We start from the raw sequence: 18,695 nt of genomic DNA, 5'->3' as shown, positions 1-18,695 counted from the left end.
CAGCCGTTGTGGTACCATCCTTGGCTTCAAGAACAAAGCTGCTTCAGTGAAATACAAACAACAGGTAAGTTGGGGGGAACGATACAAGACCGGTCTGTGTAGAAGCCAAGGTTGCAAGCAGAAACATTGTATTGCGATCTCTGGAACAAGCATTGTTAAAATGCATGTGATAAGAGACGCAAGTGAAGTTGAACTGCTGATGAGCGATTTAACTTTAAAGCAAGCTACAATACTTTGACAGAGTGGGTGCTCAATCGAAGGTCTCTGTAAGGTATCCAACTGAGAAGTGACAAAAGAAGATAAATTTGGTCCGAGCCCAGCAGGGGGAGACCAATTGAAAGAGAACCAATAAATGTGAATCGAAGTGGTCCTGCGACTGGTCAAGCAAAATCCAGCACACAGTCGAAAGTCTTTGATTTCGATAAAGTAGAGAAAGTTTGGAAAAGTACATGAATTTGGTCCGAGCCCGGCAGAGGGAGTCCAATTTAAGGCTTTGTGTTAAAGTGGGTCCGAGCCTGGCTGAGGGGGACCTGGAGTGAACAGCAAATCACCCGAGAAGTTGTATAAATGAAAATCCTGAGAAGAAAGGAACTTTAATCAGTGGTCAAAGTGTGCAGGAGCGGTTGGGAGCAGTGCTCTTCTACTTTTTTGTATTCAATTTTACTGTTCCTATACTTTTATTTTGAAAAGAAACCGTTCCAGAATGGTTTCATTTTAAAATAAAAGTGTAGGAAGCAGTTGAAACTTGCACTTCAGTGCACTGCACTGAACATTCCCTTAAACAGTAGGCACTTTTGATTTGAGGTTTGTATGTGTGTGGGAGGGGGCATGGTTATGGGGTTTGTGGGGAGTGGGGGTTGGCCACCAGGGAACATAGTTCCACTACTTCTTTTCATACACTTCGACCACTGACTTATTTTGTCGTGTTGCTTCAGGCCCTCTGAAATAAAAGACTTTGAATGGCAAAGAGACTTTGGTACAGAAGGCCCTGATGTTGAAGTCTTGAACTGCAACCACGTACTAGAGAAGCCAGAGAGTGTGCTAAGCTAGAGTGTGCCGCCTTGCCCCGTGCTGAAAATGCAGGGAAGGGAATCCAACTGCTTGAATATCCTGTCATATATTTTCTTGAACACTTTTCTTTTGCATAACATTGTTTCCCAAACTATTTGTATTCAGAAGTAAGGATTGGCAATAGACTCGATTATTATTATTTGATGGTCGTAGCTTGCTCCCATCGTTAGATTTAGGATTACATAGGCATTTTTCAAACCCAATTGAAGTTCACTAAACACCCTTGAACTTTGATCACTTGTGTCTGTCTTACATTTTGATACTATGCATTCCTTGCTGTGGTCCCGAGAAATCTGCACCTCACCATTAAGAGCACTTCCACATGCATATGGTCTGACCACTGCATAATCAACTTTGCTGTACAATTGCAGGATATTCCAAAAAATCTACCTAACACTGTCAAAGATGTATATACTTGTAACCTCAATAAAATCAAAACTTCTTATCTCCAGAATTGTCTGCATCATATGTCCAATACATCCAACTCTGACACCCCTGAATACCTAGTAGAGACCTACAGCAATGTTCTGACTGAAATGTTGAACAAAATAGGCCCATTTAAGAAAAAACATGTGAGGGGAAACAACAACCATAAAAAGAGGTATACTCTGGACCTCTCCATTCTGAAAAAAGAAAAGGAGGGCGGCTGGGCAACTTTGGTTAAAACACCCAACTGCCGTTAATAAGGCAGACTGGAAGTCTTTAGAGCAAGCTTGCAAATGGAATATTGTCATATCCAAAAAGAACTTCCTCAATGAGGAAATAATAGGGGTCAAAAACAATTCTAAAACACTTTTCAAGATATTAAAACTCCTCTAAAAACCAAAGGCCCTTTCCCAACCAATATAGCATACTGACCAAGACTGCGATGATGTCCAGAAGGCATTTGCTAACAAACGTGTGGCAGTCCATCACCAAATCAAGATGGATCTAAAAAGTGGCTCTGCTGTCCAGAATCGTACTCCCCCACGTTAACACAAAACAAGAAACAACCTAAATTCACCTTTAAACATATTACGAGCCTGTAGATGGACATGACCCTTACTACAATGCATCCTACATCATGTGAAGAAAATATTTTCCCTGCCAAACTGGTTCAGGATAATACAAATAGTTTACATCCCTTTTTTCACTAGACATCGTACGTCCATAACTCTGTCCCGGAATTTATCAAAGTTGTTAACATCACCCCACTAGTGAAGAAAGTTGGCCTTGACTCTTCAGATGCAAAACATGTAAGACCTATCACTAATTCAAACTTTTTATTGAAAATATTGGATAAAGTGGCTATTGCCCAACTTCAGGCTTTTCTCAAGTCATTTTCTAAATTTAACAGTAAACAATCAGGTTTCAGAGCTGATAGCAGAACCGAGACAGCTTTACTCGACCTTCAGACCAACATGTTCGAGTTCCTGAATCAGGGGAAAATTGGGCTTCTTGATCATGAACGCTTGCTGCACACACTGGCAGATCTGGGAAACTGTGCACATCAATCCATTAGCTGGACTCATTCCTTCCTATATCACAGAAACTCATCTATGTGTTGGGAGAATGCTTCATAAAAATGAACCCCAATTCTTTGTGGTGTCCCACGGGGGGGCCGGCATCTCTCCTAATCGTTTTGACTTGTACTGCAGTCTTTTAGAGAATCGGGGGGGTCTTTTTTTTACAAACTACATGATTATGGAAATCAACTGGGATTATGACACCGATAACATCAACCTCAGTACCATCTATTATACAATCGAACGCTGGATGACTGAGAATTTGCTGTGTTTAAACGGAGGCCAAACTGAATTATTAATGTTCAGAACACCGTTGGCCAGAGCCAAATTAGGGAAAGAATAGTCTTACTTCCATAGCAAGGATTGCACAATTTCAGTCGCTGGGAAAGTTAAGACCATAGGCGTTTTTCTCAACTCCTCACTTAGCGCGGAAACCCAGGTAAATTATATCTAAAAAAAACTGTCACTATCGTTTGAGACTGCAAAACTATTCTTTCTCGCCTTGACTACTGTAACGCATTACATGTTAGGGGCTAATAAAAAATACTTGCAAAAACTCCAGACTCTCCAAAATGATGCAGTTCGCATTATTAAGGGGATTCCCTGATGAGAGCATATAACGTCTTGCAGACAGTCCATACACTGGCTTCCTATCCCAGCTCAGATACAGTTCAAGACTGCCACACTCGTGCATAAATGCATCTATGGTAAGGCCCAGCTTACTTGAAGGCTTGCATGACCCCATACAAACCCAAACATACTCTCCATTCAACAAACCTTGCCCTGGTCAATACCTGCAAGGTCTGACAGTCAAAAGGACTTGGAAGGGCCTTCTCCACGTTAGCAGCCCAGTTGTGGAACTCGCTGCCACCCATTTTACATTTGGAGAAAAACAGTAAGACTACCACACATTATTGAAAACCCTACTTTTCAATTAAGACCCAATTACCCTGAGGTGCTTAGATGCCACTGACTTGTTGAATCCGCTTCGTCCTGTCCTTCTATGTATGTCCTGTCGTGTTCTTGTGCACCTTGATGCCTGCGAGTTACCAGCGCTATGCAAGTAAATAAATTAATAAATATACAGGATAGAGTTCTCAGGAGCCTCTGGTGATCAAAGAGATCAAAAGCTGCTGATTGATTAACATCAGAAGTCCATTCTTGTTCCTACTGATGACACAGAACATCTGAGTCTGAATATCTAACAAAGTACTCTTAGTGCCTTAATTAGATCGAAACCCTGACTGCCTAGGATGCAGAATATCAGAATTATCCAAATGCTCCTGAAATTGCATTGTGGCAATTTTGTCCACAATTTTCAGTAAAAAACAGACATTAGTAATTGGTCTCAAATGAGTGGTTACTTTGGGGTTCTGTCCAGATTTCTTTAACAAGGGAGCTATCACAACATCTTTTATAGAGTCAGGAACAATTTTGTGAAGAAAAGTTGCATTGGTAAATCGCGAAAGAAAAGGGGCGAATGACTTGATGTTGCCCAGAATGAGCTTAGATAGAACTATATCTTCAACAAAGTCGTGTGATTCATTTTCTTAAGCACACACTCCATTTCAGACACAGAGATGGGGGTAAAACTTAAAGGTAGTTGTGGTATGTTTCTCGGGCACTCAACCGGGTTGAACGGCATATCCAAGGAAATATTGCTAGCAATCTTGGAGTAAGCCAGCTTGATTTCATCTAAAAAGGCCTGCTGAACCCTGTCCTTGTTGGTAGGGACAAAAGACCAGGGTTGAATGCAAGGTTTTTCCAATTCTTTAAAAGTTTTGAAATGGTTCTTGGTATTATTCTCCACATTCTCAATGTATTTGTTAAAAAAAAAGGTTCTTCTTAGCTTCATATATTACCAGTCTATAGGTCTTTTCCAGTGATTTCCAGACAGTCCTGTTTCCTCAGTTCTGCTTTTTGCCCAGTTTCGTTCGCCCCGCTTTTATCTTGTTTAGGATTGGTCAGAGTGGGTGTGAACCAACTATTGTGGTTCACTCCAACTCTGACTACCTTGGATTTCATGGGAGCCACTCGGTCCAACAATTCGGTCAGATGTTTCCTGTAACAGGCAGCCAGCACATGCGGGGGTCAAGATCCATAGTAGTGTCCTGAGCCTAAACATGCAGTCACCTAAATCATCTGAGGGGACCATTCAGGTTCCTGCTAGTGACTTTTTGGGAGTATATTCATTTGCGGCACTGCTATTTCAGGTAACGTGAACTGAAAATGTACAAAGTAATGATCCGACCAAACGCAGGGCTTGGTACTCATAGAGCTAATATGCATGTTCCTAGATGCTACCCAGTTTAGAATGTTTCCCTTATGTGGGTGAGCTCTTTATTATGTATACCAATCTCAATGTTATTAAGATGCTTCTGGCCAAAGAATTTGTATCCTTCTGGTGTAGCCAAATCAATATTCGGTCCACTTGAATCCTTTAACCAGGTTTCATTTAGGCACATGCCATTGATACAGTTCTCCAAGACATAGTCATGGATGTCGATGCTTCCCAAGCACAGGACTATTTGCATCAGGGGCAATGGAATTTTCTGCACATATAGTGTCTTGGGTAAATGGGTTGTTACCAATTGTATTAAGGGCACAAAGACATGTAGGGGGCTCGGAAGGCCCATCCACCTGCGTTGAAATTTCCCTATTTGCCTTATTTAAGGAATCAACAGCCATATGCCTCAGCTGGGGATCTAGTGGGTTCAGATCGAGTTGGTCAGCCCTATTAGCCTCATCAGCTAGATCCACTGCATTGAATGCCGCGGTTCTACTAAGAGGGACCAGCATAGTGGCCTCATTTGGCAGTTAATTACAGCCTGATTCTCCTTGCAGACAGAGCCAATGCCTGTGTTGTGTATTTGGGCTGTCTCGAAGTCTAACGGTTTAAGACCGATGTATTTATTAACAGTAGCCTCACGTGAAAGATTCTGTGCAGCCAATAGCAGTTTAAGTTCTGCGTGTAAGCCATAATTAAACTTGGCAATGCAGATGAAAAGAGATTACAGAAGACAAAAGACGTACGCTGCTCACAACGTAGTCAAAAAGCTCCAGCAGCCTAGATCAGGGCCACGTTTCCGCGTATGATGCGGGCTGGCAGAGACTGGCTTGCCACTGACACGCCGGCACTGACATGACTGAAAGAGGTTTAAAAAGCACGTTCGAGCTACTAAACTGCAGGGATTTGCTGTTCGGTCACATAGAAGGCAGAGGAGGCAATGTTTTCAAGGATAATCGGCTCCTAACGCAGCAGATTTAAAAACAAATTAATACAGCAGCTTTCAAGAGCAATACATTCTAAAAGTCAATCTGATGTAAAAAATACAATTATATAAGAATACAAATTTTGAAAGCAAAATTCATAAAAAATGGCAATTGAATTGGATATCATTGTATTCGCAGATGACAAGCACTTTTATCTGACAATGTTTGTCCCAAATATGCTGAATACAGTTTGCAGATTTAGATGTACTTGGAGTGAGGTGTCACTATATAGTTAGATTTTGATGGTTGTGGCTTCATGAATTGTCTTTCTTTGGTTTCAGCCAATGCCTTTGGATATGTTTTTGGTAAATGTGTTCTTTCAGTCTGAGATGAAGAGATTGAGGTATGCTCATGAAAAGCCTTCCGCTGGCTTGAGATGATGACTTCTTGGAATGATTAATATTAAATGCCTGTTCAATATTTGGACAATGACACTGATGATATCTTGGATTAAATGTCGTTTTTGGCTTAAAGATGGTAACACTGATGGATTTTTAAAATGTCTTCTTCGGCACCTAACAATCATGGTTGCTTTGGTTGTTGACCTTCTTGTGGTGTAAGACCTCTGGTAACCTAAAGTCAGGAGTGGTCCCTGATTGGGCACCATCCCTTGTGAGGGCGAGATGACCATCTGGCTACTCCCCCACCAGGTTCACTTGGTGCGCTTGTTACTGCCTTTCCCCTGGGCCTCCATCTCACATCGCCTCAGATGGTCTTGAGGATGATCTCTTCTGGGCAACACTGGTCACCCTTTTCTTGTTTATTAGGAGCATCCATGAGGGGTTCCCGGGGGGTCAGTTCGGCTGTTTCCCTGAGTTTTGCTTCTTTCCTTTTGAATGCAAAGACTGACAGGCCCATAAAGAGGGCAGCTGTGCAGACGTTGACTGTGGTGGCGTAGAAGATGTAGTGGTAATGGCCCGTGAAGTCAGCCAGAAACCCTGTACAGGAGTTAAGAAAATACAGTCAAAGCCTATAACACTTAGAGCTACACCAACGAAAAAATATGAAAAAGCCAAGAAATCAGATGTATCATCCTTGGTGTCCAACCCAAAAACATGGAACAGTAAAAAGCATGGACTACTTCTGTAAACTACTTTGGTCCACCCACAAAACTACCTGCTTCATAATGACTGATTTATTACATTTGATAAGGTTTAGTAAAACAAGGAAACCATTATACAATTGAACATAATGACCGGTTCAAGTATTGCGTAACTTATCCCATTTTCATGTAATAGGCTTGCGAAGCCCAATGACAGTAACACAAAAAAAGAGTGCCTGCCTTTCTCATACTTCATGCTGTGCCAGAAAAATTAACATAGGTGAATGAATTTTATTTCCCAAGTGATTAGATTTTTTGCAAATGAGTTTACTGCACTGTGCCAAATTTTCTTTACCTTCAAAATATGGATCACTTGGAATTGATTCGGTAGACAGTGTGCGCTATAGGAAACAAAGTTATCGTATATGGTTTCATACATAGTGCATACAACAAATTGCACAATCTCTTGGCTTACTCAAAGGAACACCACTTGTGAGCCTTGGCCTCTCCTTACTTAAATATTACATGCTATTGTAGACTGGTTAGTGGAACATGCAATCTCAATGTATGTTTTTAAAAATAGGCACTCTTTGTCCTTGATCAATGCCAATCTAGTGTTATCTGTGCACCCCGATTAATGATTTCTAGGGATCATTAATTTTGAGGGGAATTATTTTAATGCAATACAAATTCCCAGAATGTCCCTCACCCCTGGGAAAATGTGTGATTCGTCAAGGACCTTCCGGGAGCATGATATGCTCTCTAAGGGTTGGCTGGAGGGTGGGGTCGTAACGATCTTCAACCTTTAAGAGATCACCTGTTGGAGTTTTAGTGGATCTCAGTCCCCAAGCCAATTCAGTCACTGCCTTGGTCTTTCACTGAGGGATCAGCTCAAGGAGGTTGAGAGGGGAGTGCAGCCTCCAAACCTTGCTAGAATTTGGCCTCTTCCTGGAGATAAAATGTGTGGGTGCCAATAGGGAAGGGGGTTCATCTCCTGTGCCATTCAACCCCTGGCCTCTCTGTGGAAGCTACCATTAATTGTGACTCTTAGGCTAAGAGGCCACCTGTCTCTTGAGCACTTGGCTAACTTAGACAAATTCAGCGCAGGGCTGGCGCTACCACGAAGCCAACTAGGTGCTCGCCTATAGCACACTCAGCAGGGGGTGCCAGTGTATGAAGGAAGTTGCTGATTAATTCATTCACTTTGTGGAATTTGTTGTCACAATTGTCCTTGCAGGTTGACTTCTACAGTGGACTATCTATGATGGGGAGGTGAGGGGATTTGGGATGTGAGCATATTGTGCCCCTCCACCACCCAACACAATGATGAGAAGCAGGCCTTTTCATTTATTTGCTCAGGCCTGCGTATGTATTGTGTAGCTGCTGCAAGGCTAGCAATGTGTTTCAGGAGAAAGAATTAGCCAGAATTCAGACTGTAGCACTAGCACCTTCACTGGGCTCGGAGGTGCCGGCTGTCTCCCACGCCCAGAGCACACGAACCCTGAGCTCTGAAGGTACACGAACCCTGAGCTCTGAAGGTACATGAACCCTGAGCTCTGCAGGTACACCAACCCTGAGCACTGCAGGTACACCAACCCTGAGCTCTGCAGGTACACCAACCCTGAGCTCTGCAGGTACACCAACCCTGAGCACTGCAGGTACACCAACCCTGAGCACTGCAGGTACACCAACCCTGAGCTCTGCAGGTACACCAACCCTGAGCTCTGCAGGTACACCAGCCCTGAGCTCTGCAGGTACACCAACCCAGAGCACTGCAGGTACACCAACCCTGAGCACTGCAGGTACACCAACCCTGAGCTCTGCAGGTACACCAACCCTGAGCTCTGCAGGTACACCAACCCTGAGCTCTGCAGGTACACCAACCCTGAGCACTGCAGGTACACCAACCCTGAGCTCTGCAGGTACACCACCCCTGAGCTCTGCAGGTACGCCACCCCTGAGCTCTGCAGGTACGCCACCCCTGAGCTCTGCAGGTACGCCAACCCTGAGCACTGCAGGTACGCCAACCCTGAGCACTGCAGGTACGCCAACCCTGAGCACTGCAGGTACGCCAACCCTGAGCTCTGCAGGTACGCCAACCCTGAGCTCTGAAGGTACGCCAACCCTGAGCTCTGAAGGTACGCCAACCCTGAGCTCTGAAGGTACGCCAACCCTGAGCTCTGCAGGTACGCCAACCCTGAGCTCTGCAGGTACGCCAACACTGAGCACTGCAGGTACGCCAACCCTGAGCTCTGAAGGTACGCCAACCCTGAGCTCTGAAGGTACGCCAACCCTGAGCTCTGCAGGTACGCCAACCCTGAGCTCTGCAGGTACGCCAACACTGAGCACTGCAGGTACGCCAACCCTGAGCTCTGCAGGTACGCCAACCCTGAGCTCTGAAGGTACACCAACCCTGAGCTCTGCAGGTACACCAACCCTGAGCACTGCAGGTACGCCAACACTGAGCTCTGCAGGTACGCCAACCCTGAGCTCTGCAGGTACGCCAACCCTGAGCTCTGAAGGTACACCAACCCTGAGCTCTGCAGGTACACCAACCCTGAGCACTGCAGGTACACCAACCCTGAGCACTGCAGGTACACCAACCCTGAGCTCTGCAGGTACACCAACCCTGAGCTCTGCAGGTACACCAACCCTGAGCTCTGCAGGTACACCAACCCTGAGCTCTGCAGGTACACCAACCCTGAGCTCTGCAGGTACACCAACCCTGAGCTCTAAAGGTACACCAACCCTGAGCTCTGCAGGTACACCAACCCTGAGCACTGCAGGTACACCAACCCTGAGCTCTGAAGGTACACCAACCCTGAGCTCTGAAGGTACACCAACCCTGAGCTCTGCAGGTACACCAACCCTGAGCTCTGCAGGTACACCAACCCTGAGCTCCGAAGGTACACCAAACCTGAGCTCTGCAGGTACACCAACGCTGAGCTCTGACAGTACACCAACCCTGAGCTCTGACGGTACACCAACCCTGAGCTCTGCAGGTACACCAACCCTGAGCTCTGAAGGTACACCAACCCTGAGCTCTGCAGGTACACCAACCATGAGCTCTGCAGGTACACGAACCCTGAGCTCTGAAGGTACACGAACCCTGAGCTCTGAAGGTACACCAACCCTGAGCTCTGCAGGTACGCCAACCCCGAGCTCTGCAGGTATGCCAACTCTGAGCTCTGAAGGTACACGAACCCTGAGCTCTGAAGGTACATGAACCCTGAGCTCTGAAGGTACACCAACCCTGAGCTCTGCAGGTACACCAACCCTGAGCTCTGCAGGTATGCCAACTCTGAGCTCTGAAGGTACACGTACATTCAGCTTAAAGTCAGAGAGTTCAACAACCGAGTCGACCAGACATCATCAAAGCAGGTACATTTTTGTATTTGTCAGTGGCCTTTCTTATAAATATTAGACCAAGCAGTATACATACTATCCCTAAATTCATGTTCTGTGTGCATATGCTTAGATATCTATATATTTCCTGAAGGCTATCCTAGGTTCAGCAGCGTGCAGAGATTTGGATTAGATCTGGTTGGTGGCTCGGGTCAGCCCTTTTTATATAACATGTTTCCTCCGTCAGTCTGAACTTCCAAGCTAGGCTATGTGGGGTAGAAGAGGAGAGAAGGGCCAGGAAGCAGGGTCAGGGGATGCAGGGGGTTAGGGTGATATGCTTCACTGCAAGGAGGGGAATGGGGGTGAAGGAGTCAGTGTAGAAAGAAGAGGTGTAAGGAAGGGATGGAGAACAGAAGAATGGAGAAGGCATGAGGGGTAGAGGAAGAGATGGAAGGAGGAGAAGAGAGAACGGTGGGGTGAAGTAAAATGGCTGCTACAAAGACAAAGGGTTTAGGAATGGATGAGAGGAGAACTATTTGCTGATGGGTAGAAAATGAGCAGAGAGAAGGAGGATCAGATGAGTGGAGGTTGTCATAAGAAGGGAGAAGGGACAGGGTAAAGAAAAACCTTGCAGAATAATGCCACAGAAAGGAAGGGCTCAAGGAAGAAGGTTGAGACTTAGCTTCCTAGTGGCCGCATAAGGCCTGTGACAGTGACCGACAGGCCTGGATTTTGAGTCAACAGCAATAGCTTTGCATTCCTGGGTATTTATACCTATAGTTTTTGAAAGTGTATATTTTAGAATGGATGAATTAAATTATAACTTGCAGAATAAAAATTGCGACTGGCTGAAAAGCTCTCACTGTCTGAAGGTGTCACACACAACATAGTGGCACCTACCAACCACACGAAGGGGAAAGGAATGTCTGTTTTAGGGAGAATTCTCATTCTAAGGCTAATTTCCCTTACCTAGTGAGTCCCTCAGCAGCTTTGCTGGATCTCTGGAGTTATTTCTTTCCACTTGGTAAGAGTGTGAGCTTTTCCCCCACTCTCACTTGTATTTTTCTATGTGTTTTTACCTGTTTTTGTGATTATGGGCTCTGGAGTACACCACTTCAATATCCCCCTTCTTAGTGTGTATCACACAGCACCTTCTGTGCAGTGGCACAGGGTTGTCGTTCAGACTCCCACCGACTCCATTTCTGAGGTGACTACTGTCCCCCAGAAAAGGGTAAAGTTGCCATTAACTTTACTTAGTCAAATTTAACCACAGATCCAGTACACACCATCTTACATGGAGTGCTGGAAGAGTTAACTCTTAACTCTTTATCTGTACCTCATAGAGCATTGTTTCGCTCTTTTAACATTTAGACATGGCTGGTGGCAGTGGTATCTACCCAAAAATTCTACCGCGGTTATTTTATAGAACCGTGGTAATATTGTAGGCTATTGTGTTAGCTTCGAACTTAAACCCGCTTGACCAAATACTTTTCTTTTGGCTCTGGTGCGGTTTATTCGCCATTTCTTTTTGTTAAACTCCTTCTTGTGTTTTACTTTGCGCGGCAAACCAGATTTGCCTTCTTTGTTAACTGTCTTTTGGTCGGCTTCTACCTAGAAGCCCTCCTCAAGGCGCCTGGGTGTCTAGGTGGGCTGAATGTGAGGGAGGGGTGTAGTCATCCCCTGCACAGAGTATCCTAGGAAACCCAAGTCGCACTTTGTCATGATTGGCTGAGGTGGTTGCCCGGGCTGGACATCCCCCTGCTGGGTGATTGACAGCAGTGTGAATGGGGGTTTTGCGCATAAAAGGCAGGTCTCTTGGGCTGGAAGCCAGAGAGTCGCCACTGGAACTACAAGGAACCGACGAGAAGTGGAGGAGAGGTCGACTGCTGCAACTACCCCGTACCGGTGAAGCCCTGCTGCAGTCCTGAGCTATCTACCCTTCAACGACTAAGAGGAGATCCAGTCAGGAGTCTTCTTCCCTTGAGCCTGGTGGGGATAACTAGCTCATCTTTTTCAGCCAGAGGTCCCCTTCGTGGTCCAAATCGCTGCACACAGCTGTAGTGGTCTGGATAGCCACCTGAAGATCCTCTCCTGTTTTTAAGGAGTGCACCTTTTATTCATTGTCGCTGTTGCCGGCCTCATCCCTGTGTGGTGCGGACCCCCTCATCGTCCTTCTTCGTGCTGAAGCTCCAGGAAAGCGTGGGTCTGCGGGAAACCAACACGAACAACTGCCGTGGCACCAGCTTCGTTCATTGAGAAAGGTACTGTGTCCTATTTGAGGAATTTTGGGTGAACTCCCTATTTCTCTTCTGTAAGGCTTGTCCTTACTTTTCCCTCCTTCTTATGACTTTTGCATCCGAACATTGACAATATCAAAGTACTCTTGGCTACGTTGAATCGTGAACTGTCCGACTGTGTGATCCTCGACAACAGGCACCCGGTGTCACTTGACTTTGGCTCTGGCCCTTTGACTCTTGAATTCCTGTCTATGTGTGTTCTTCGATTCTGTCTGCCTAACCAACATAGTGCCTGTGATTTTGGTCCCCAACTCTCTCTGGGTATTTCGGGTGCTAAGTGTGTTTTTACCCCGGTAGCATTTCTTGCCACGGATACGCGTTTATCTAGTAGACCGAACTGTCAAAAAGTGATCGCAATTGTATTCACAGTAACGTGTTCTGTTTCGTAACACCGGTCCATTCAAACACAGGGTACTTACCTCGAATAATACTGTACAAAGTGAATTAGTTAGTTGTAGTATATTTGACGTGTGGTTTTTGAATTAATAGAAGTGTTGTGTTGCTAACAAATGGTTTAAAAATAAATGTACTTATATTTTTTACCTGAAACCTTGAGTCAGTGTTTGCTTGAGTCACAGTAATTGTGGTCCCTTTGTGTAATCTCTGCTACTGCTCATATACTCTTGAGATAAGCCTGGCTGCTCCGCTACTGCTACCACTTTAACATAGTAGTACAGGCTTGTACCAAAGGTAAAACTTGTATTGCCACCTGTAGTCTTAATTGTGTATAGTGGTCCCTAAGGACACTGCACAGGATTCTTCCTAACACTGGTATACAGCGGTGAGGATTTGAAAGTAGAGTGATTACACTTAGAGTGCTGCATTGCTTGGGTTCAACTAACCACAAGGCTAACACCACTAATTCTATTTAACTAAGAAATCATGTCAAATATGGAAAGCTACACTGAAGAGGGTCTCTTGAACTACACTGCTGAGGTTTTGAGAACCATGTGTAGGGAGAGGAGTCTCTCTGGTAAAGGAAAGAAATCTGAACTGGTTGCTAAGTTATTGGGAAAACAAAGTCTGGAGAGTGGGTCAGAAGGGCCGAACCCTCCAGCCAATGTGGATAATGATGTTTCTGATTCTGAGAGTGTTGATTTGGAAGAAGTAGATGAGTCCTTGTTAGGTAACCCTACAACTCCTTCGCCTGCTCAGAAAGCACAACCTCTGTCCACTGGGACCCCCACAGGTCCTACACTTACTCCTGAGATTATTGCACTTGAGACAATGAGACTTGAATTAGAAGTGAAATGTATTGATGCACAAACTGCCATGAAACATCAAGAGTTAAGGCTCAGAGAAATGGAGCTGAACCATGAAATAGAGACAAAAAGATTGTCTGTAGAAAATGCTTCTCTCCCAGAGTCTTCTAGGCCTGCCTGCCCTAAGAGTGTCAAGTATGGCACTCTGTCAAGAGTGGTACAGGGCATCCAGGTAGGTTTTGGGTGGCTGTACTGATGTAAGGTGACAGATAAGCACACACAGCTGGAAGCTCAACAAGAAAGAAGAATAGGCAACAGTAGCTGTGAACAAAAAGGGGCAGGGAATACAAAGCTACAAACAAACTGGATTCCCTCTTGGGGTGTATGCAGAAATGGGAAAGAGTGTTCCACGGACCTTTGGAAACTCGAGGATTCTGCACAGATTGCTATTACAGGGGCCCACTCTGTATGCGCATGCTCATGGCTGGGAACAACAGCAGTGGGTGTCTGTACCTGAACCCTAAGGCACGAACAAGGTAACAGTACTTCACAAGACTGAAGCCTGTACGGGTCCAGCAGGAACCAAACAATGACACGAAGTACAACACTGAAAAACGCGACAAGGAAAGGGGCAAAGGTTGCCTGCCGGAAACCAACAGTCAAGCGCTGTACAAAGGATTTACATAAAACACAAGTGAAGACAAGAACAGAAATATCCAGGGAAAAGGAAGTCAAAGAGAACAAGGTTCAGAACAGAATCCAGAAGAAAGGAAGGGCAGAAACCTAGTATCTAACTGTAGGGAATGGTGACCGGAAACTGTACACGGAATAGTAGAACAGTAACTCAGGGCTGGCAAGACCAGAGAAAGCTAGCAGAAGGAAATGAAAGAAACAGTATAACTGAAATGGATAACCTAAGGGGAGGACAGAAGACTCAAAGAAGAGAAGGACAGGGATCATGAACAGGCGGTTGCAAACAAGGAAGAGAGCAAGGGAGCAGTAGCCAGGAAAACAGGGGGGCTGCAAACAAGGAAGCTGGGCTGCAGTAACGGATGGCACAAGGTGTAGGCAAACTGTTGAGGACTGCAGAGGACTGTAGTAGGCTGCAAGGCAGGGAGTCCAGAGGAGCAGGACAGAGAGCTATAGTAGGCTGCAGACAGAGAGCCCAGAGGAGCAGGGCAGCAAGGAGTGAGCCCAAAGGAGCAGGGCGGCAAGGCAGGGAGCCCAGTGGACCAGGGCTGAAGGCAGAGGAGTGTAGCAGGCTGCAAGGCAGGGAGCCCAGAGGACCAGGGCTGTAGGCAGAGGAGTGTAGCAGGCTGCAAGGCAGGGAGCCCAGAGGAGCAGGGCTGTAGACAGCGGAGTGTAGCAGGCTGCAAGGCAGGTAGCCCAGAGGACCAGGGCTGTAGGCAGAGGAGTAGCAGGCTGCAAGGTAGGGGGCCCAGAGGAGAAGGGCTGTAGGGAGCGGAGTATAGGAGGCTGCAAGGCAGGGAGCCCAGAGGAGCTGTCAAAGGGCACTGGATCATAAGCAGGATAATGCAGCAACAGGAACTGCATACAATTTGTGGCTCAAGGCAAAAAGGGGCTGGGAGAACTCTTGATGCAAGAGACTGAGCTCCTGCAGGCAGCTGCTTAAATACAGCCCTGAAATACTTGTGTATAGGCGCTTTATAAATGCCATATCATATCAGCCCTGCCCTGTACTGAGGCAGGCTAATTGGCAGCACATGGAGCATCACACCTGAAGGTAATCTGCCTCCTCCTTCTCTGGTCCTGAGAATGTGGAAGCAGCACTGATCGATGGGCTTCTGGGGATTGTGGTTCCAATACTGATGCATGGGAATAGCAAGGAATTGATCACTGTAGCAAGGTAAATTGTGGTACATATAGTTAGCTGATCTAAATAAGAAAGTACCAAAGTCGTGCAAATGGAAATTAAGAACCAAAGTGTGAATAGGGGTTGTTCAAAGAGTATTATGAAGATAAATGAGTTCCAAATAGTCCATGATGGTTGCCAATGTGTGTGCCAGTGCCACAGGCATGACAAAGAGACCCTGTATGCCAAAGGAAATGATTGGTATGTATGAGACTAAACTTGATGTTTTGGATTGGTTAGCAATGTCTGAGTACAATCATGGGATTCAAGGTATCTCAGGGAATCAGCTGATTCCCTGGCTTTTCTCTAGGCTTCCCCCTGTTGAAGTGATGCTGTAATGGAGTTGGGGGGACGAGGATAAACAGAATTACGAGTGTGTGAAGCTAGCATTAATAGCTAGATTTGGGAAGACCCCTTCCCAGTATCTTAAGAGGTTTAGAACCCTCAAGAAGCATGATGGTACCCCTTGGACTACCTGGGTTTGTGAATGTTTGAAAAACTTAGATGGTTGGGTTAAGGGTTACAAAGTGAACACTTATGAAGGTTTGAGGAATCTTGTAATGTTGGAGTCTATTTTTGATGTCTGCTCCCCTGAGCTTAGACAGCACTTGGCTGATTCAAAGGATATAGATCCTAAGAAACTAGCTAAGGCTGCTGACTTGTGGGTTGCCAACAGGGCCACTCACAAGGATTCTGGGGCAACTCAGAGAAAGGATGAGGGAAAGAAGCCAAAGAAAGACAACAAAGAGAATTCCAATAACTCCAATACAAAAGAGGGCCCCAAACATAACCAGGGTAAGCCACAAGGGAAACCGAATCAGGCTAGTGTACCATCTGGTCCCAAACCAGATGGAGGTCAGAGTAAACCTCCATTCCAGAAAGCATTTGGAAAATGCTTTGTTTGTGGGCTACCTGACCATGTGAAAGGAGATCCCAGATGTAAGGGTAAACCTTCAGGGGTCAACACTGTCTCCTTAGCCTTCTCCCAGGTGGATGAAGTACCTATGACCAGTGGAAACTTTCAGTTACTAGCTGATGAGCCCCTGAGAGTCTCAGCTAGTGTTTCTTTAGTGTCCTTGGATCTTTGGGAACAACAGAACTTAGATGTCTATAAATCAATCAGAGATAATACTAAAGAGTATTACAAAGATAGTGTTCTTGTGAATGGTCAGGAGACCCCTGCCATCAGAGACACTGGAGCCAGCATAACTGTGGTTGATGAATGTTCTTTCAAGGTGGAGGATGTTGCTAAGGCACCCAAACACTTAATCAAGTTAGCTGGAGGCCCTGTGCAAATGGTTCCCCAGTTACCAGCTCTCATCCAGTGTAATGACATGAATGTCAGGATACCTGTAGGTGTGCACAATAACGTACCTGGGAGGGTCCTGCTGGGTAATGACCTTAAATCTCGTGGAGTTGTGTCTAGTACCCCAAGACCCCCCAGCAGAAGGAAGCAGGAGCTCACAAGGTCTGTAAGGGAGAGAACCTTGAGAGGCTCTCCTGGGGACATGATAGACATCACCCCAGGTCCACAGGACGGACTTACTGCCATTGCAGGGCAAGAAAAAACAAAGGGGAAACCCAAGTCTGCCAGCAAGAAACCAGGAAGCACTCCTGTGCCCAGAAGGACATCTCCGAGACTGTCCAAAGTCACATCTGTGACTCCCACACCAGCTGAGGCTGAGTGTGAGGTTCAACCCTGTATGGTCAAACTAGATACTGAGGAATGAGATCTAGAAGAAGATCTTACCTTGTTAGGAGATCTGGACCCTGTTGACCATCCTGAGCTGCAGTCTTTACTGGCAGAAGGTGGACCCAACAGGGAAGATTTCAGTAAGGGACAGAGAGAATGTCCTACCTTGGAAGGTTTTCGCCAACAGGCAGCTTCTCAGCTCAATGGGACTGAGCCTGGGAAGTACAGGTTGCACTGGGAAGAGGGCCTCTTCTACAGTGAACCAACTGAGTCAACCCCTGGAGACGGCAAAAGACTTGTAGTATCTCTAGTGAACTGATTCCAGTTTCTGCAATTAGCCCCGAGATACCTTTGGCTGGTCACTTAAGTTTAAAGAAGACCAAGGAAAGGCTCTCTCTTTACTTCTGTTGGGCTAAGATGGGTTCAGAAGTAGACAAATTCTGCAGAAGCTGTCACACTTGCCAAACCTCTGGCAAGAGTGGATCCAAGAATGTGGCACCCTTAGTGCCTCTCCCAGTAGTGGGAGTTCCTTTTGAGAGGGTCGGGATTGACATTGTTGGTCCTCTTGATCCTCCCACATCTTCAGGCAACAGGTTTATCCTGGTTGTAGTGGATCATGCCACTCGATTTGCTGAAGCCCTACCTATGAGGACTGTTACGGCTCCGGCTGTGGCTAAGGCCCTACTTGGTATTTTTACCAGAGTAGGTTTTCCTAAGGAGGTGATATCTGACAGGGGATCATATTTTATGTCCAACTACATGCAAGCCACGTGGAAAACCGGTGGAGTTACCAACACGTTCTCAACTGCCTACCATCCCCAAACCAATGGGTTGGTGGAGAGGTTTAACAGAACTATGAAGAGCATGATAGGTGCTTTAGAAGAACCCCTTAAAAGAAAGTGGGACCTTCTACTGCCATGCTTTCTCTTTGCATATAGAGAAGTCCCTCAGGAAGGAGTAGGATTTAGTGTCTTTGAACTTCTTTATGGCTATCCAGTCAGAGGTCCATTGGCCCTGATTAAGGAGGGGTTGGAGAGTGCTCCTTCCCCCAAGCCAGTCAGAGTGACTCACTATGTGATAGGTCTCCGTAGGAGAATGTCACACATGATGGCAGAGGCAACTGATAACTTGAAGGCTGGTCAAGCTCTGGTCAAACATTGGCATGACCAGAAGGCTAACATGGTTGAGTTTACTCAAGACCAGCTTGTTCTTGTTATGGTCCCCACAAGGCAGAGGGCCTTGCAGGACAAATGGATAGGGCCCTTCAAAGTTGTGGGTAAACTTGGAGAGGTGAACTATCTGGTGGACTTGGACAAACCTAAGGAGGCTCCCAGAGTCTATCACACCAACCGTTTAAAGGCATATGTCTCTCGACCTGACATAGGAGCTTTGCT

General features: G+C 45.9%; 1 protein-coding gene across 4 annotated transcripts in view; it reads right to left on the bottom strand.

Annotated features, from left to right (window-relative positions):
* Positions 1-2,318: 2,318 nt before the first annotated feature.
* The window catches only part of LOC138582989 (monocarboxylate transporter 6-like), a 336,775-nt gene continuing 320,398 nt past the window's right edge, over positions 2,319-18,695 (bottom strand). For all 4 annotated transcript variants that reach the window (XM_069654836.1, XM_069654834.1, XM_069654837.1 and 1 more), the window contains exon 5: positions 2,319-6,787. In XM_069654836.1, coding sequence (XP_069510937.1) covers positions 6,555-6,787 — 233 coding nt within the window. In that variant the 3' untranslated portion in view covers positions 2,319-6,554. The remainder of the gene's footprint in view (positions 6,788-18,695) is intronic.

Source organism: Ambystoma mexicanum, chromosome 3q, assembly GCF_040938575.1.
Source record: "Ambystoma mexicanum isolate Mex_15411 chromosome 3q, UKY_AmexF1_1, whole genome shotgun sequence".
In the NCBI taxonomy this organism is placed as follows: Eukaryota; Metazoa; Chordata; class Amphibia; order Caudata; family Ambystomatidae; genus Ambystoma; species Ambystoma mexicanum.
The sequence above is the reverse complement of the archived record's forward strand: the minus strand, read 5'-3'. Positions and strand labels throughout refer to the sequence as shown.